Here is a 21,172-nt window from a genome sequence, read left to right on the forward strand (position 1 = left end):
TGAGCTCCACAAGGTTTTGCTGCTTCTTTGTCACAGTCCAGAGCTTTCTAAGAGCTGTTTTTTTTTTCAGTTTATAGTTACTTACTGTTTTTTGTGAGGTAGGTGAGCACTGGAACCTCCTAGGTCTCCATCTTGCTGATGTCATACCCCTAAGGTAATAATAATTTTAAGAGATGAAAGACTGTTTTCAGCTTTAATGTTTATAGTAGTACTTCTATGTGTGCTGTATGTTATAAAAGGATTTTTATGTAAAATTGTGCATGGTAATCACCATACTTAAATCAAGCATTTATTTTTGCCAGGTAGTTCTTACCAAAAAATTTATGAGAATTAATAAGAGTTATGCTTCTGATTTTGAGAACAGGTAAAAGAAAAAAGGGCTGTTGAAAGGAGAGAAGTTTTTATTAGCCAATTCATGAAGTAGAGAGTTCTTAGACCCAGGATTTCAGAGTAGAAAAAATGATAACACTAGGATTTCTGCTTTCAGCCATGCTAGAATAATGAACCAGAGTTAGCTCCTGCCTAACAGTTAAATATCTGAACAACTCAAAAAGCAGAGAAAACATATGAAAAAACAATTTTCAAGAAGTTAGATATCAGGCAATGAAAGACAGTGAACTCTGAGAAATGAGAAACTACAGAAATCGTAAATGAGCTCCAGTTGCTTCAGTTTACTGCCTTGAGTTTCCAGGTCATGGCACAGGAAAGGAGGAATCATGTCAAGAGCCATATGGACACCCTAAGTTAAGGAAACAGAACTGAAGAGAGAGAGAGAGAGTCCAGAGAGACCCGTGCAGCTAGGGCTGGAGAGGAGAGGGCTGCACAAAGAGAGAACTGTATATCTGCAGAGAGGCTCTCTGCATGAGAGGAAACTACCTGAAGCTAGGCAAACAACTACTGGATGATTAGAGGGAATCATACACAAAACTAGGAATAGTGCCTCTTCCCACTAGCTATACTGAAAAACCTCACAATTTACAGGATACTGGGTAGTTCTCAGAAGGGTCATGTCTCACTAGTGGGGAATAATTAGACCTGGACTGAGCACTACTACAAGATAACCTAATAAATCTTAAAAGCAAGATGTTAAAGAATCAACTGATTTCCAAATAACTTAACTGCCTCCTAGAACAAAGCTCAAGAATATTTATAGCAGTACCAAAATATGTAGTACCATAAAATGAGTTGTTTTTCTCTAAATTTTTCTCAGTTTCTGTTCTGAGAAAATGTAGGAAGTTTTACAATATAATTTAAAGAAACTGGATTGAAAGTCAGGAGATCTGAATTCTTATATAGTCCTACTACTCACTTGCCATGTGACCTTGGTGAGGTCTGTTTTTCTAGCACAGTTACCTCAGGAGTAAACTGAAGGATTTGGATTGAACAAACACTGAAGCTCCCTTAAACTCTAAAATGCTTTTTCTCCAGCACTTCTGTATCTGTTCAAAGGAATCAATAACACTAAAATGTAGAAAACATTGCCTGATTCTACTTAGTTTTACTATTGTCTGTTTTATCAGACATGAGGGATTTTCTCATTTTGTTATAAAAATTTAAATCATTTAAAGTCAATTTATAAATTTTTAATTTTTAATTCAGATGTGAATTGGTTATTTAATGGGCAAACCAAATTACATATAATGCATGTTAACAACTTTAGGCACATTTTACAATACCACATAATTCACCCATTTCAAAGGTACAATTCAATGATTTTTAATAAATTTACCAAGTTATAAATTTGGTAAGTGATCCATCACTATAAATCAGCTTTAAAACATTTCTGTCACCCTAATAAGATCCCTCATATTCATGAACTGTTAATTCCCATCTCCCCACCCCAGACAACCACTAATCTCCTTTCTGTCTATGTATATTTGCTTTTTCTGGGCATTTCATATAAATAGAATAATACAGTATGTAGTCTCTTATGTTTGTCTTTCATTTAACATAATGTTTTTGAGGTTCGTCCATGCCATAGCTTATATCAGTAGTTGGCCCTTTTTTATTGCTGGATAACATTTCATTACATGGATACACCACAGTTTGTCTATCCATTCATTATTTAATAGACATTTAGGTTGTTTCCATTTTTTTGCTTTTATCAGTAATGCTGCTAAGAACATTCATGAGGAGGAAGTCTTTGTGTGGATATGTTTTCATTTCTCATGGATTAGATATCTAGGAATGGGACTGCTGGGTATTGCTTAACTTTTTTTTCCAGCTTTACTGAGATGTAATTGACTTGTAACATGTAAGTTTAAGGTGTACAATGTGCTGACTTAATACACATGTGTATTGTGAAATTATTACCTCAATAAGGGTAATTAATACCTCCATCACCTCACCAATTTTTTGTGTGTGGTAAAAACATTTACCATATCTAGCAACTTTTTTTTTTTTTTTGAGAGGGCATCTCTCATATTTATTGATCAAATGGTTGTTAACAACAATAAAATTCTGTATAGGTGGGTCAATGCTCAATGCACAATCATGAATCCACCCCAAGCCTAATTCTCGTCAGTCTCCAATCTTCTGAAGCATAACGAACAAGTTCTTACATGGTGACCAAATTCTTGCATAGTGAATAAGTTCTTACATGGTGAACAGTACAAGGGCAGTCATCACAAAAACTTTCAGTTTTGATCACTCATTATGAACTATAAACAATCAGGTCAAATATGAATATTTGTTTGATTTTTATACTTGATTTATATGTGAATCCCACATTTCTCCCTTTATTAATAATATTATTATTTTTTTAAATAAAATGCTGAAGTGGTAGGTAGATGCAAGACAAAGGTAGAAAACATAGTTTAGTGTTGTAAGAGAGCAAATGTAGATGATCAGGTGTGTGCCTGTAGACCATGTGTTAATCCAAGCTAGACAAGGGCAATAATACATCCACGGATGCAGAAGATTTCTCTCAAAACAGGGGGGGTGAGGTTCTAAGCCTCACCTCTGTTGATCCCCAATTTCTCACCTGATGGCCCCCCTGCGACTGTGCCTGTCTTAGGTTGTTCCTCCCTTGAGGAATCTTACCCGTCTCTGGCTAACCAGTCATCTTCCGGGGCCATACAGGGAAATGTAAGGTTGGTAAGTGAGAGGGAAGCAATATTGTTTGAAAAGGTTAGCTTTTTACTTCTTTGCAGATTTATGCCCTGTGGGTTTTATGCCCAGCATTTGTCTTGAGTATATAATACAATATTGTTAACTATAGTCACATTGTTGTATACTAGATCCCCAGAATTTAATCATCTCATAACTGGCATATCTTGTGTCCTTTGACCAATATCTCCCCATTCCTCCCATTCCCCAGCTGTTGGTAACCACCCTTCTACTCTCTGTTTCTGTGAGTTTGGCTTTCTTAGATTCCACATATAAGTATGATGATACTCTATTGTCTTTCTCTGTCTGACTTACTGCACTTAGCATAATGTCCTCAAGACCCATCCATTTTGACACAAATGGCAGGATCATGGTTAATTTTTTAAGAAACTGCCTAGCTCTTTTCTAAATCAAGGATTTCCATTACTCCACATTCTCACCTATGCTTGTTATTGTCTATCTTTTGTATTTGTTTCAGTGGTTGTGAAATGTTATCTCATTATGGATTTAATTTACATTTCCATAATAACTAATACACATAATACATTTTTTGTTCTAAGTTGAGAGCGGCCTTCTTCTCATTAACTCATTCATAGTGCTTCTACATTAGAGTTTATGATTATCGGCAACAGAGCCTAATTGTCACTCTTGTATATTACTACCCCTTTTCCCCTTTTTTTTAGGGTCTCTACCTCATTTTTAGAAAGGTTTCTTTTTTTTTTAACTTCCATCTCTACAGACTTTGATTCCTTTTTAACTCTAGGTTCTCATTTTTACTATCACTTTTCCCTCTTATATGTTAAATCTCCCTTGCCACTTTTCTCTTGCTTACAAACATACCTAGGTTCTATATACAGTCCCTATCAAAATTCCAATAATATTTTCACAGAAATAGAGAAAAAATGCTCAAATTTTTATGGAACTACAGAAGACCCCAAATAGTCAAACCAATCTTGAAAAAAGAATAAATCTGGAGGCATTACAACTTCAAACCCACAAGGAGGTATCACCTCACACCTTTTGGGATAGCTATTATTTTTTTAAAAAGGATAACTGAGGATGTGGAGAAAAGGGAAACCTGGTACACTGTTGGTAGGAATATAAATTGGTACAGCTATTTTGGAAAATAGTATGGAAGTTCCTCAAACACTAAAAACAGAATTACCACATGACCCAGTAATCCCACTTCTGGGTATTTATCCAGAGGAATTGAAATCAGAATCTCAAAGAGGTACCTGCACTGCTTTGTTCGCTGCAGCCTTCTTCCCAATAGCTCAGATGTAGAAACAACTTAAATGTTCATCAACAGGTTAATAAAGAAAATATAATATAATGGAATACTATTAAGCCGTAAAAAAAGAAACCCTCCCATTTGCAACATGGATGGATCTAGAGGGTATTATGCTCAGTGAAATAAGCCAAACAGAGAAAGACAAATACCATATGATTTCACTTATTTGTGGAATATAAAAACAAAGTGAAACAGAAGGAACAAAACAGCAGTAGATTTCATAGACACTGAAAAGTGACTAGTGGATGGGGGAGAATGGTGAGGAGAATAAAGGGGTGTAAAAATTCTCAGTCATAATATAAATTGGTCATGGGAACAGTGCATCATGGAGAATATAGTCAGTGATTCTGTAACATTTTTCTACATTGATAGATAGTAATTGCAGTAGAGGGGGTGAGGATTTAATAATATGGGCAACTGTTGAACCACTCTGTTGTACATTTGAGACCATAAGATTGTAGATCAATGATCCTTCAATTTAAAAAGATGTGGTATAACCATATAATAGAATAGTACTCAGTCTTCTAAAAAAATCTGCCATTTGCAACAACATAGATGGATGGATGTAGAGGATATTATAGTAAATGAAATAAGCCAGACACGGAAAGATAAATGCTGTATGATCTCACCTAATATTTGTAATCTAAAATAGTCAAACTCAAAAGAGGCAGAGAATATAATAGTGGTTACCAAGTACTGGGTGGGAAGGGGTAGAGAAATAGAGAGTTATTGGTCAAAGGATACAAATTTCAGTTATGTAAAATGAATAAATTCTGAAGACCTAAGATATAGCATGGTGCCTATAGGTAGCGATACTGTACTGTATACTTAAAATTTGCTAAGAGGGTAGATCCTAAACGTTCTCACCATGCACACACGTGAAAACTAAGTGAGGTGATAGATAAGTTAGTTCATTTAATTGTAGTGGTTATTTCACAATGTATACATTTACCAATCATCAAATTTTATACCTTGAATATACAAAGTTTTTTTTTAATGCCTGGAAGTTTCTACTATCATGTACAAACTACCATCCCATTCTCTTGATGCATTACAAAATTTTTTTTCTGTGATCCCTGCCTCCATTTCTTTACCTTTCCATTCTCTAGTTAATATATCCAGTTTGTTTTTGCCATTTAATTAAAATTGCCTTCTTAGAGATCAACAACAACCTCAGCAAATCCTGTAGCTTTTATTTAGAGCATCTGGTATCACTGACCACTCTTGACATATACTTAAAATTTGTTATTTGGAACACGTATGATTCAAGTTTGCCTCTTAATTTTCTGATAGCTCTCAGTCTCCTTAGTAGTCTCCTCTTCTTCCTTCTCACTGTAGGTGTTTTATTAGATTGTCTTTGGCTTTCTGCTTTTATTCCTTTTTTTTTTTTTTTTTTGGTGACCCACTTAAATTTTATTCCTACTCAGAAGATGAACATGGAAAAATGCAATCTGCAATTTAACCTAACATTTACCATTACCTTTAAGTCCACAGAGCATCTTGGTTTTGTTTTTTGTTTTTTTGAGAGGGCATCTCTCATATTTATTGATCAAATGGTTGTTAACAATAAAATTCGGTATAGGTGGGTCAATGCTCAATGTACAATCATTAATCCATCTCAAGCCTAATTCTCGTCAGTCTCCAATCTTCTGAAGCATAACGAACAAGTTCTTACATGGTGAACGAATTCTTACATAGTGAATAAGTTCTTACATGGTCAACAGTACAAGGGCATTCATCACAGAAACTTTCGGTTTTGATCATGCATTATGAATTATAAACAATCAGGTCAAATATGAATATTCGTTTGATTTTTATACTTGATTAATATGTGGATCCCACATTTCTCCCTTTATTATTATTATTTTTATTTTTAATAAAATGCTGAAGTGGTAGGTAGATGCAAGATAAAGGTAGAAAACATAGTTTAGTGTTGTAAGAGAGCAATTGTAGATGATCAGGTGTGTGCCTGTAGACTATGTGTTAATCCAAGCTAGACAAGGGCATTAAAACATCCACGGATGCAGAAGATTTCTCTCAAAACAGGGGGGGTGAGGTTCTAAGCCTCACCACTGTTGATCCCCAGTTTCTCACCTGATGGCCCCCCTGCGACTGTGCCTGTCTTAGGTTGTTCCTCCCTTGAGGAATCTTACCCGTCTCTGGCTAACCAGTCATCTTCCGGGGCCATACAGGGAGATGTAAAGTTGGTAAGTGAGAGAGAAGCCATATTGTTTGAAAAGGTTAGCTTTTTACTTCTTTGCAGATTTATGCCCTGTGGAGCTTTTATTCTTATATTCAATTTTCTTGTCACTTCTACCAGATGACACCCAAATCTTTCTCATACCTGAACTGTATAGGTATTTGGGGACATTCATAAAATAGCTTATAAAAAGAATGACTGTTTTATCGTTGTCTTTAGAGACTACATCTGTTTTGTTCTATAATGCACTAAAGCTTTATGGTCTTCCAGTGTTTAATAGGCTAAATAAAATTAACCCCAAAACTGATTTTGGCCTGAGAACTAGGAATTTCCTTTTCATTATTTATTCAAATACTCTAGGAGGGAAACTTATTGGTTACACATTTCCTATTTCTTGTAAGAGCTGCTCAATTAAATCTGCTCTCACTTGTGTTTTTCTTCCCTTTGCAACCTTTTGCTTTTGCTTGTTTATAGCCCTTACCTGAGGAAATATTCTTCCCAATAGATGGCATATGTACCAGAAAGGTATCAACACTAGTAACCTTGTACTAGAATTTAGAAAAATCATTCTTGAACTCAATATCCTACTAAGGTAGTGATTGCCATTTATAGACACTAAGATATAATTCTTCTAGCCTTCTCTGTCCTTTATTCCTGAGAAGACTGCCTTTATAACATGTTCAGATGTCAGTTTTTTACTTTTTGGAAAGAAATAACATTGAAACAATACAAAAATCTTCAGTGTCTTTTAGCATAAATTCAATGGGGCATTCCTAAAGAATACCTTTAATCTTACCTTCTCTAATAAAGATACAGTACTCATTCAACAGCTCTTGTATGCTGCTCAGCGATTCTCTTAAGCATCCTATATGCCGGGCACAGTGCTAAACACAGGCCACAGAGGTCTGGAAGAGCCCTTACCCTCAAGGAGACAGGCCAAGTAAAACAGCAAATACAATTGTGAAGTGCTTTAATGCAGGACACACTATCCATTCCTTTCCATTCCACAAGTATTTGTGGAGTACCTAGTACGTCCTGGCAGTCTGCTTGGCCTTAAGAATTCAGCAATAAATAAGAGACCAGGTCCCTTCCCTCATGAACCTGTCTTCATTTGGACTTGCAATGCCTTAGGTGAAGGGATTTTGCACTGCTGTTCCTGCTTACCTAGAATGCTCTATCTTTGCATGGCTGATTTTTCACCATCTCAGAAAATCAGCCTTCCCTGTCCATCTTATTAATATTGTCCCTTTCCCCCAAGTCACTGTCTATTATCTTGGAGTTCCTACAAAGTACTTATTACTATTAGAAATGGTATTTGTTATTTACTTCTTTATGGTCTGTCACTTCTTTGAGACTTTGCCTCGTTTGGTCATTACTGTATCTCTAAGTGTTTAAACAGTGCCTGGCACATTTGGGGCACCTAACAAATATTTGCTAAATGGATGAATTAGTGAATGGATGGATAGTACCAGAAAAAGGCGTTCAAGTAAGGTAGTTTCAGATAGTGAAAGTGTGGGTACTCAGAGAAGGTATATGAAGAGTGGAGTTAGGCAAGTCTGATGTACTGAAGTCTGTCACTACTTTTACTCCAACCTTATTCCCATTCCCCCCTTCATCTCTATTACCTTTCTTCATAGTGCTTATGCCTTAAGACCTTGATTTTTATGACCTCTTGGCCACAAGATAGTGTTTATATCCTAAGGGTTATAAATCCCTTCTAAAATTTTGCTTTACTGATAAACTTTATCTTATTCTTCTTAAGCTTTATTCTTTTCGCTAATACAAAATGCCAAAATATCTGTAGATTTTTCCAAGATGCAAATGGTATACAGGTTTGCTTTTTCTTTTCCTTAATGAGTGCTTAACTTATGTGTCTAAAAGCCCATGACTCTGTTTCTGATTGAATTTAAAATTTTTTCTTATCGATTTTTTTCCTCTAGTAACCTTGGAATGGATGTCTGGGATTCTAATGAAGATACAACCCCCCCATCTAATTCTATGGAAGAATCTAGGGATTGCCCCCCAAATGAAGACTTTTATGGGTAAAGTAACAATTTTAGATGAATATTTTGTGGAAGTTGAGAAGCATATACTTGGATAATGGGTTGGGGGAAAAAAATCCGTGGGACTGGGAATCAGGAAATTTGCATTTAAATCTTAGCTCTGCCACTAATAAATTTTATGTAATCTAAGCCAAGTGCCATAATCTTTTCAGACCAGACCACTATCATTTAAAATTTGTGACATGAAGCAGTTAGACCAGTTAGCTTTTCTTAAGCTCTAGTCTGAGGACATATGAAATTAATATTTCATGAGGTATTATTAGTTTTACAGGAACAAAACCAGTGTTTTTTAAAGACAATTATCTTTTGGAGATGCGAAGTGTCTATCACCATGAACATTAACTTAGTAAAGACCTTGGAATTTCTGAAGTAAAGAAATTCAAAAAATTAATTAATTAATTAATTTTAAAAAGAAAGAAATTCATTAAATTTTGTTTGACCCAGCATTTCCCCCAACTTGAGCACAGAACTCTTTTCCCCCCTTATAGAATAAGCATTAATATAATATGGGATATTAATGTTCCCTATGTTATTTGGTAAGTATTGAACTAAGTAATCTCTATGAGCACATCAACATGAACATCTACTAATATATCAGAAACTGAATTGAGGCTATCAAGTGGTACTAATTTCTTCTGTGACTTCCATACATGTATGTATATATATGTATCTTTATAAACTGATAGAGACAATTTAAAAATTACCTTGAAACCTTTTTTCTCTCTTAACTAAAAAAAAGTTTTTGCATTTTCAACATAAACTAATTTGAGAATACACAGTACTATTTTAAATTATGAGAAATATTTGATACTTGTAACTGAAATATAACTGTTACTTCCAGTAAAGTGAAATTAGCAACTGTGAACTGATTTAATGGACTGTTCTATCACTGTTTCTTCTAGTCTCAATTATCACCTCAAAACATGAAGCATTTTGCCCCCTGAACTGTTCTGATATTTCTCTTCCCTAGGAAAAGAAATATTTAAACAGTGCCAGGCACTATGTTAAGCATTAGCTAGCATAACAGGGTATGCATGAAATATTTGAGGGGTGTACAGAACTCCAGCTTACCATGGCATTTCATATCTGCCTTGACACAGTCTCTTTCCCTAATATAATCTCTGCATTCCACTTCTAAGGAAGCATTTGTTTATCTTTGATGAATGAAATCTTTGTGAAAATCTCTTAGGAGTTGGTGCCAGAAACTGTTTTTGGGTTGTTTTTTTTTTCTAGACAATATTTGGGGGGCTTTTGTTGTTTATTTTTGTTTGGGTTGGGTTTTATTTGTTGCTTCTGTGAAATTTTTCTTTTTGTTCTTGTTGCTGGGAAGTAAAGTTCTAACTTTATGGTTAATTATAGTATCCTGGGTTTTTAATAGTTACCTTTTTTTATTCAAATGTTATCTATTCCTCTTTTTAATTCTGCTTCAAGTTGTTGTGTTTTTTGTGTTATGAAATAGGTTGGCAGTCCTTGTCTAGCTTGGATTAATACTTAGTCTATAGGCACAGACCTGATCATCTACATTTGCCCTCTTACAGCACCAAATTATGTTTTCTACCTTTATCTTGCATCTACCTACCACTTCAGCATTTTATTTTTTTAAAAAAATAAATAAGTAAGGGAGAAATGTGGGATTCACATATAAATCAAGTATAAAAATCAAATGAATAATCATATCTGACTTGATTGTTTATAGTTCATGATGCGTGATCAAAACTGAAAGTTTCTGTGATATGACTGCCCTTGCACTGTTCACCATGTAAGAACTTATTCACCATAGAAGAACTTGTTCACCATGTAAGAACTTGTTTGTTATGCTTCAGAAGATTGGAGACTGTTGAGAATTAGGCTTGGGGTTGATTAATGATTGTGCATTGAGTCCCCTATACAGAATTTTATTGTTGTTAACAACCATTTGATCAATAAATATGAGAGATGCCCTCTCAAAAAAAAAAAGTAAAGGAGAAATAAAGACTTTCCCAGACAAATAGAAAAAAAAAATAGGTTGGCAGTTCCTTATAAAACTAAAAATGATTTAGCATATGACCCAGCAATTGCGTTCTTGATTTTATCCCAGAGAAATGAAAACTTGTGTTCACACAAATTCCTGACATGAATGCTCATAGCAGCTTCTTTTATAAAAATACTCAAAAACTGGAAACAGTCCAAATGTGTAATGTTATTTTATATCATAAGCTCTATTAATACTCTCTATGAAGAGTAATTATATGAAAATCAACACGTTTTTTTATCTTTTTTTCTGACATGAAGTCAGTACAATAATCCAGAATGTGATTATCATATTTGTAGGATTACTTCTTTAACCTATTAGATAAATTGTGGCAAAAGTAATCTGGTTTTGACACATTCCTTTAAATGAAAAGATGCTGTGAAATGGGTTTGTTACCATATTTTAGTGAAAAAAATAATTCTATTTAATACCAACACACTTTTGTTTAGAAATTGTTAAGTTGATATTTCCAGGAGAGAGTTTTAGGCTCATAAGCAGATAAAAAGGAGAAAAATGGAAATGAAGCACAACCCAATTTAGGGGATACCACAACAAATTTTTTTTTATTAAGGTATCACTGACATACAGTCTTATGAAGATTTCACATAAAACCTGTGGTTACTACATTCACCCACATTATCAAGTCCCCACCATACCCCATTGAAGTCACTGTCCATCAGCATAGTAAGATACCACAGAGTCACTACTTGTCTTCTCTGTGCTACACTGTCTTCTCTGTGACCCTACACACATTCCATGTGTACCCAATCATAATACCCATCAATCCCCTCCTCCCTCCCTTACCACATACCCCCACACCTCCCCTTTAGTACCGCTAGTCCCTTCTTGGAGTCTGTGAGTCTGCTGTTGTTTTGTTCCTTCAGTTTTGCTTTGTTGTTATACTCCACAAATGAGGGAAATCATTTGGTACTTGTCTTTAGGATATGTACCGCATGTTCTTTATCCATTCATCTACTGATGGACACTTAGGTTGTTTCCATATCTTGGCTATTGTAAATGGTGCTGTGATAAACATAGGGATGCTATCTCTTTTTGAATCTGAGATCTTGTTTCCTTTGGGTAAATTCCTAGGAGTGGAATTCCTGTGTCAACTTACAACTATTTCTATTTTTTGTATTTTGAGGGACCTCCATAGCTTTCCACAATGGTTGAACTAATTTACATTCCCACCAGCAGTGTACAAGGGTTCCCCTTTCTCTGCATCCTTGCCAGCATTTGTTGTTCCTTGTCTTTTCGATGTGTGACTTCTCATTGTGGTTTTAATTAGCATTTCCCTGATAATCAGCAATGTAGAGCATCTTTTCATGTGCCTGTTGGCCAAATGAATTTATTTTTTGGAGAAGTGTTTGTTCATATCCTCCACCCACTTTTTAGTCATATTATTTGCTTTTTGAGTGTTGAGGCCATGAGTTCTTTGTATATTTTAGATGCTAACCCCTTCTTGGATATGTCATTTGTGAATATATACTCCCATACTGTAAGATGCCTATTTGTTCTACTGATGGTGTCCTTTGCTGTACAGAAGCTTTTTAGTTTGATGTCATTCATTTTTGCTTTTGTTTCCCTTGCCCAAGGAGATATGTTCAGGCAAAAGTTGCTCATGTTTATATTCAGGATATTTTTGCCTATGTTTTCTTCTAAGAGTTTTATGGTTTCATGACTTACATTCAGATCTTTCATCCATTTTGAGTTTACTTTTATGTGTGGGGTTTGGCAATAATCCAGTTTCATTCTCTTGCATGTAGCTGTCCAGTTTTGCCAACACCAGTTGTTGAAGAGACTATCATTTCCCCATTGTATATCCATGGCTCCTATTGTATATTAATTGACCATATATGCATGGGTTTATATCTGGGCTCTATTCTGTTCCATTGGTCTATGGGTCTGTTCTTGTGCCAGTACTAAATTGTCTTGATTACTGTAGCTTTTTTAATAGAGCTTGAAGTTGGGGAGCATAATCCCCCCAGCTTTTTTCTTCTTTCTCAGGATTGCTTTGGCTGTTCAGGGCCATTTGTGGTTCCATATGAATTTTAGAACTATTTTCTCTAGTTTGTTGAAAAATGCCGTTGGTGTTTTGATAGGGATTGCATTGAATCTGTAGATAGCTTTAGACAGGATATCCATTTTGACAATATTAATTCTTCTAACCCAAGAGCATGGGATTAATTTCCATTTATTACTGTCCTCTTTAATTTCTCTCATATGTGTCTTGTAGTTTTCAGGATATAGGTCTTTCACATCCTCAGTTGGGTTTATTCCTAGTTATTTTATTCTTTTTGATGCAATTGTGAATTGAATAGTTTTCCTGATTTCTCTTTCTGCTAGTTCATCATTAGTATATAGGAATGCAACAGATTTCTGTGTATTGATTATGTATCTGCAACTTTGCTGAATTCAGCTATTTCTAGTAGATTTGGGGTGGATTCTTTAGGGTGTTTTATGTACAATATCATGTCATCTGTAAACAGTGGCAGTTTAACTTCTTCGTTACCAATCTGGATGCCTTTCATTTCTTTATGTTGTCTGATTGCTGTAGCTAGGACCTCCAGAACTATGTTGGATAAAAGTAGGGAGGTGGGCATCCTTGTTTTCTTCCCTTTCTTAAAGGAACAGCTTTCATCTTCTCATTGTTAAGCATGATGTTGCTGTGAGTTTGTCATATATGGCCTTAATTATGTTGAGATACTTGCCCTCTTTACGCATTTTTATCATCTTCTTTATGTTGAGAGTTTTTATCATGAATGGATGTTGAAGTTTGTTAAATGCTTTTTCAGCATCTATGGAGACGATCATACAGTATTTGTCCTTCTTTTCGTTGATGTCGGTGAAATTTCAAATATTGTACCACCCTTGCATCCCTGGAATAAATCCCACTTGATCATGATGGATGACCTTTTTTATGGATTTTTTTTAACTTTTTTTATATTTTGGTATCATTAATATAAATTCACATGAGCAACATTTTGGTTACTAGATTCCCCCCATTATCAAGTCCCCACCACATACCCCATTACTGTCACTGTCCATCAGCGTAGTAAGATGCTATAGAGTTACTACTTGTCTTCTCTGTTCTATACTGCCTACACTGTGCTACTCCCCCTACGTTATGTGTGCTAATCATAATGCCCCTTATTCTCCTTCTCCATCCCTTCCCACCCACACTCCCCAGTCCCTTTCCCTTTGGTAACTGTTAGTCCATTCTTGGATTCTGTGAGTCTGCTGCTGTTTTGTTCCTTCAGTGTTTGCTTTGTTCTTATGCTCCACAGATGAGTGAAGTCATTTGGTACTTGTCTTTCTCCACCTGGCTTATTTCATTTAGTATAATACTCTCTAGCTCCATTGATGCTGTTGCAAATGGTAGGATTTGTTTTCTTCTTATGGCTGAATAATATTCCATTGTGTATATGTATCACGTCTTCTTTATCCACTAATCTACTGATGGACACTTAGGTTGCTTCCATTTCTTGGCTATTATAAAAAATGTTGCAATATAAATAGAGGTGCATATGTCTTTTTGAAACTGGAGCCCTACATTCTTAGGGTAAATTCCTAGGAGTAGAATTCCTTGGTCAAATAGTATTTTTATTTCTGGTTTTTTGAGGAACCTCCATATTGCTTTCCACAATGGTTGAACTAACTTGCATTCCCACCAGCAGTGTAGGAGGGTTCCCCTTTCTCCACATCCTCACTAGCATTTGTTGTTCCTAGTCTTTTCTATGTTGGCCATCCCAACTGGTGTGAGGTGATATCTCATTGTGGTTTTAATTTGTATTTCCCTAATAATTAGCAATATGGACCATCATTTCATGTGCCTGTTGGCCATCTGAATTTCTTCTTTGGAGAAGTGTCTGTTCATATCCTCCACCCATTTTCTAATAGGGTTATTTGCTTTTTGGGTGTTAAGGCATTTGAGTTCTGTATATATTTTGGATATTAACCCCTTGTTGGATATGTCATTTACAAATATATTCTCCCATACTGTAGGATGCCTTTTTGTTCTACTGATGGTGTCCTTTGCTCTACAGAAGCTTTTTAGCATGATGTAGTCCCATTTGTTCATTTTTTATTTTGTTTCCCTTGCCCAAGGAGAGGTGTTCAGGAAAAAGTTGCACATGTTTATATTCAGGAGATTTTTGCATATGTTTTCTTATAAGAGTTTTATTGTTTCATGACTTACATTTAGGTCTTTCATCCATTTTGAGTTTACTTTTGTTTATGGGCTTAGACAATAATCCAGTTTCATTCTCTTGCATGTAGCTGTCCAGTTTTGCCAACACCAGTTGTTGAAGAAACTGTCATTTCCCCATTGTATATCCATGGTTCCTTTATCATATATTAATTGACCATATATGTGTGGGTATATATCTGGGCTCTCTAGACTGTTTGTTCCATTGGTCTGTGGGTCTGTTCTTGTGCCAGTACCAAATTGTCTTGATTACTGTGGCTTTGTAGTAGAGCTTGAAGTTGGGGAGCGTATTCCCCCCAACTTTATTCTTCCATCTCATGATTACTTTGGCTAGTTGGGGTCTTTTGTTGTTCCAAATGAATTTTAGAACTATTTGCTTAGTTCGCTGAAGAATGCTGCTGCTATTTTGATGGGGATTGCATTGAACCTGTAGATTGCTTTAGGCAGGATGGCTGTTTTGACAATATAAATTGTTCCTATCCATGAGCATGGAATGTGTTTCCATTTATTGGTATCTTCCTTAATTTCTCTCATGAGTGTTTTGTGGTTTTCACAGTATGGTTCTTTCAGTTCCTTGGTTAGGCTTATTCCTAGGTATTCTTTTTGTTGTAATTGTGAATGGAATTGTTTTCCTGATTTCTCTTTGCTGCTAGTTCATCATTAGTGTATAGGAAAGCAACAGATTTCTGTGTATTAATTTTGTATCGTGCAGCTTTGCTGAATTCAGATATTAGATCTATCAGTTTTGGAGTGGATTCTTTAGGGTTTTTTATGTACAATATCATGTCATCTGCAAACAGTGAGAGTTTAACTTCTTCCTTGCCAATCTGGCTGCCTTTTATTTCTTTGTGTTGTTTGATTGCCATGGCTAGGACCTCCAGAACTATGTTGAATAGAAGTGGGCAGAGTGGGCATCCTTGTCTTGTTCCTGATCCTAAAGGAAAACCTTTCAGCTTCTTGCTGTTAACTATAATGTTGGCTGTTGGTTTGTGATATATGACCTTAATTATGTTGAGATACTTGCCCTTTATACACATTTTATTGAGAATTTTTAACATGAATGGAAGTTCAATTTTGTTGAGTGCTTTTTCAGCGTCTATGTAAATGATCATGTGGTTTTTCTCCTTTTTGTTGATGTGGTGGATGATGTTGATGAATTTTCTAATGTTTTACCATCCTTGCATCCCTGGAATAAATCCTACTTAATCATGATGGATGATCTTTTTTATGTATTTTTAAATTCGGTTTGCTAATATTTTGTTAAGTATTTTTGCATGTATGTTCATCAGGGATATTGGTCTGTAATTTTCTTTTTTTGTGGTGTCTGCCTGGTTTTGGTATCAGAGTGATGCTGGCCTCGTAGAGTGACCTTGTCTTCTACTTTTTGGAAAAATTTTAAGAATGGGTTTTAGGTCTTCACTAAATGTTTGATTAAATTCAGCAGTGAGACCATCTGGTCCAGAGGTTTTATTCTTAGGTAGTTTTTGATTACCCATTCAGTTTCATTGCTGGTAATTGGACTGTTCAGATTTTCTGTTTCTTCCTGAATTAGTCTTGGAAGGTGGTATTTTTCTAGAAAGTTGTCCATTTCTTCTAGGTTACCCAATTTGTTAGCATATAATTTTTCATAGTATTCTCTAATAATTCTTTTTTATTTCTGTAGTGTCTGTGGTGATTTTTCCTCTCTCAGTTTTGATTCTGTTTATGTGTGTAGACTCTCTTTTTTTCTTGATAAGTCTGGCTAGGGGTTTCTCTATTTTGTTAATTTTCTCGAAGAACCAGCTCCTGCTTTCATTGATTCTTTCTCGTGTTTTATTTTTCTCGATTCTATTTATTTCTGCTCTAATCTTTATTATGTCCCTCCTTCTAATGACTTTGGGCCTCATTTGTTCTTTTTCTAGTTTCATTAGTTGTAAGTTTATACTATTCATATGGGATTGTTCTTTCCTGAGGTAGGTCTGTATTACAATATAGTTTCCTCTTAGGCCGGCCTTCACTGTGTCACACAGATTTTATGAAATTGAGTTATTGTTGTCATTTGTCTCCATATATTGCTTGATCTCTGTTTTAATTTGGTCATTGATCCATTGATTATTTAGGAGCATGTTGTTAAGCCTCCACATTTTTGTGGGCTTTTATGTTTTCTTTGCATAATTTATCTTTAGTTTCATACTTTTGTGGTCTGAGAAGCTGGTTGGTATAATTTCAGTCCTTCTGAATTTACTGAGGCTCTCTTTCTGGCCTAGTATATGATCTATTCTTGAAAATGTTCCATGTACACTTGAGAAGAATGTGTATCCTGTTGCTTTGAGGTGGAGTGTTCTATAGATGTCCATTAGGTCCATCTGTTCTAATGTGTTCTTGAGTGCTTCTGTCTCCTTACTTATTTTCTATCTGTTTGATGTGTCCTTCACATCAGTAGTATTTTGAAGTCTCCTAAAATGAATGCATTTTATTCTATTTCCCCCTTTAATTCTGTTAGTATTTGTTTCACGTATGTAGGTGCTCCTGTGTTGGGTGCATAGATATTTATAATGGTTATATCCTCTTGTTGGACTGACCCCTTATCATTATGTAATGTCCTTTGTGTCTTGTGACTTTCTTTGTTTTGAAGTCTATTTTGTCTGATACAAATACTGCAACACCTGCTTTTTTCTGCCTATTAGTTGCCTGAAATATCTTTTTCCATCCCTTCAGTTTCAGTCTGTGTATGTCTTTGGGTTTAAAGTGAGTCTCCTGTAGACAGCATATAGATGGGTCTTGTATTTTTATCCATTCAGTGACTCTGTGTCTTTTGATTGGTTCATTCAGACCATTTACACTTAGGGTAATTATTGATAGATGTGTACTTATTGCCATTGCAGGCTTTAGATTCATGGTAACTAAAGGTTCAAGGGTAACTTCTTGACTATCCAACAGTCTAACTCACTCACTTAATACACTATTACAAACACAATCTAAATCTTTTTTTTTCTCTTTTTTCTTCCTCGTCCATTCTTTACATATTATGTATCATATTCTGTACTCTTTGTCCCTTGACTGACTTTGGGGGTAGTTGATTTAATTTTGCATTTGCTTAGTAATTAATTGGTCTACTTTCTTTACTGTGGTTTTATTTTCTCTGGTGCCAGCTATTTAGCTTTAGGAGCACTTCCATCTGTAGCAGTCCCTCCAAAATACACTGTTGAGATGGTTTGTCAGAGGTAAATTCTCTCAACTTTTGCTTCTCTGGAAATTCTTTAATTCCTCCTTCAAATTTAAATGATAATGTTGCCAGGTAAAATGTTCTTGGGTCTAGGCCCTTCTGTTTCATTGCATTAAATATATCATGTCACTCCCTTCTGGCCTGTAAAGTTTCTGTTGAAAAGTCTGATGATAACCTGATGGGTTTTCCTTTGTATGTGATCTTTTTTCCCTCTCTGGCTGCTTTCAGTACTCTGACCTTATCCTTGATCTTTGCCATTTTAATTATTATATGTCTTGCTGTTGTCGTCTTTGAGTCTCTTGTGTTGGAGATCTGTTCACCTCCATGGCCTAAGATGCTATCTCCTTCCCCACATTGGGGAAGTTTTCAGCAGTTACCTCCTCAAAGACACTTTCTATCCCTTTTTCTCTCTCTCTCTTCTTCTTCTGGTACCCCTATAATGCAAATATTGTTCCGTTTGGATTAGTCACACAGCTCTCTTAATATTCTTTCATTCCTACTGATCCTTTTTTCTCTCTGTGCCTCAGCTTCTTTGTATTCCTGTTCTTTAATTTCTATTTCATTTACTTTCTCCTCTACTTCATCTAATCTGCTTTTAAATCCTTCCATTGTGTGTTTCATTTTGGATACTGTATTTTTCTAAGTTTGTATCTCATTCTTGAATTCCTCCCTGAGTTCTTGAATATTTTTCCATATCTCCATGAGTATGTTTATGATTTTTATTTTGAAATCTCTTTCAGGAATATTGGTGAAGTCAGTTTCACTTGGCCCTCTTTCTGGTGTTTGAGAGATTTTTGTTTGAACTAAGTTCCTTTGACATTTCCTATTTGTAGGTGGCACCCTCTAGTGCCCAGAAGCTCTAGTCTCTGGAGCAGCTCAGTCCCTGGAGCAGTAGTGGGGGTTGCAGGCGAGCGGCACTGGTGCCTTTTGGGAGAAAAGAGCTCTTTCCTGCTCCCCAGCTACTGTGCCTGCCTCCACTGCCAGGGCCAGTGGGCCAAGCACACAGGGAGGAGCCTCTGTGCTATGTACTTGTAGCTGCCATAGGTGGGATGGCCCTCTGGCTGGCTTGGTGCAATGGTGGAGGCAGCCGGTTTGTGAGATGGTTCCCACCAGAGGAAGCAGCAGCCTGTGTATCACAGTGGGGTGCCTCATAGCTGCATTGCTAGCCACCAGGATGGAAGTCCTGAAGCTCTTCTAAGTTCCCACCCTGCTGGGCTGAGTGCACCAGAACAATTTTGTCCACCTGTCTTTTCTCCTGAGCATCAAGTTATGTGCAATCCTTGCTCCTTTAGCAGCCCTCTCGCTGTTAGGAAGTCTCTCAGAGTGCCTGCTTTTCTTTTATCCCAGAGCAGCCGGTTGTGGGTACATGTTATGTACAAGCAGCTGGAATCTCGGTCTCTCCTAGTATTCTCCCTGTCTTAGCTTTATATATGTCCAGAGCACCATGGAATGTAGGTTCCTGTTTCCAGAGCAGATCTCCAGGGCTGGGTGTTCAGCAGCCCTAGGCCTCCACCCACTCCCTGCTCTGTTTCTCTTCTTCCCTCCAGTGATCTTGGGTGAGGGAAGGTCTTAGGTCCTGCTGGATCATGTCTTTGGTACTTTACCCTTTTCTGTTAGGTCTGCTGTGTTCCCAAGTGTAGGCTGTCTGCTGCTGCCTTCTTTCCTGTTACTCTTTCAGGATTAGTTGTATTTGCTACATTTTCATATTATATGTGGTTTTTGGAGGAGGTTTCTGTCTCAGCTCTGATGCTGCCATGTTTTTGATATCACAACAAATTTATGTCCTCTGGAATTGAATAAAGGGAGATTTTAGTAATAGCAGATCATTTATCCTTTATTTACTGTTAAATTACTAAGGATTTACAGTATATTTTCCCCCCCCACAGGTCTGGGAAAAGGTCAAGGCTTCTTAATGATCTACACCCTCGAGATGATATACAGATAATGGATTATGTTTATGTCAACGGTAGACCTTCCCAGAGGCGTGGGGATTTTTTTAAACACCAGTGTAATGATAGCATGCCAGAAGAAAGACATCTGAGAAATTGGCATTTTGGTAACAAAGGTCCAGGACCAAAATGTTCATTTATTGCTGATCACTGGTGTTATGATGTCTCCCAAGAGGAAATAGATTTCAATAACAGGATTGAGAGAACCTTCTCTCATCAACCTGGGAGAAGACGAGAACCATTTCATGATCACAAGCCTCACAGTGACTTCTGTGAACCAGATGCTGGAGATGATTTTGATTTTGTTAGCAAAGTTTGTGGACAAAGGAGACATTCTGTTCAGAACCAGCAAGGCTTCAGTAATTTGTGGGAACAATTTCCAACCAAAGACTTAGGTTTTATTAACGTAAGTCAGGGACTAAAGCGACGACTGCACCATAACTACCATGAGTACCCACCTCATGGTGATTTTCAGAACCAGTTACCTGTACAAAGTCTTAATTACCTCAATAGACGTGGCTTTGAAAGGCAAAAACCTTTCCGCCAGCACTATTCTCATGATGAAATGAATTTGGAAGATTTAGAGTATACTGATGAAGTTTCAGAGCACACCCTGGGACCTTTCCATGAGTATTCCAACAGTGATTTTTCAGAGAAAATGCCATTGAAAAAATGTGTTAACAAAGATTATGGAGAAAGACTACCACACTTTCCAAAGTTTCAAAAACAAATGCAATTAAGAAATTTTTATCTCAACAATGGAACTGGACAAAAGCATGTGTCTTACCTTGACCACCTACCTAGTAATCCACAAGAGCAGATTCTATTGGAAGACTTGGACTTTGAACAGGAAACATCCTTACAAAGACTAAGATCTTTTCAGGACCACCAACTTCCTAATAACATAAATCCTGATTGGTATTTAGATAAGTGAGTCATTTTGCTTTGTACAGTGAGGAAGGTATTTGATTCCAACAAAACACTCTAGCTTCTTTCAAATTAGGGTATTTGTGTAAACACTCAAAAGTGATATAAATTATCCCCCCAAACTAAAGTTCAGATGTGTTCTTGTGTAGTTTAATTTACAATTAAAGTTTTTTTTCTCATGCTATGAGTTAGAAATTTCCCTTAAAGTTAT

General features: G+C 36.2%; 1 protein-coding gene across 1 annotated transcript in view; it reads left to right on the top strand.

Moving 5' to 3' along the window:
- Positions 1–21,172, top strand: part of LOC108394919 (uncharacterized) — a 93,332-nt gene that overhangs the window by 69,475 nt on the left and 2,685 nt on the right. Inside the window, exons 8-9 of the mRNA XM_017656816.3 lie at positions 8,540–8,641; positions 19,972–20,964. Coding sequence (XP_017512305.3) covers positions 8,540–8,641; positions 19,972–20,964 — 1,095 coding nt within the window. The remainder of the gene's footprint in view (positions 1–8,539; positions 8,642–19,971; positions 20,965–21,172) is intronic.

This window comes from Manis javanica, chromosome 7 (genome assembly GCF_040802235.1).
Source record: "Manis javanica isolate MJ-LG chromosome 7, MJ_LKY, whole genome shotgun sequence".
Classification (NCBI taxonomy): domain Eukaryota; kingdom Metazoa; phylum Chordata; class Mammalia; order Pholidota; family Manidae; genus Manis; species Manis javanica.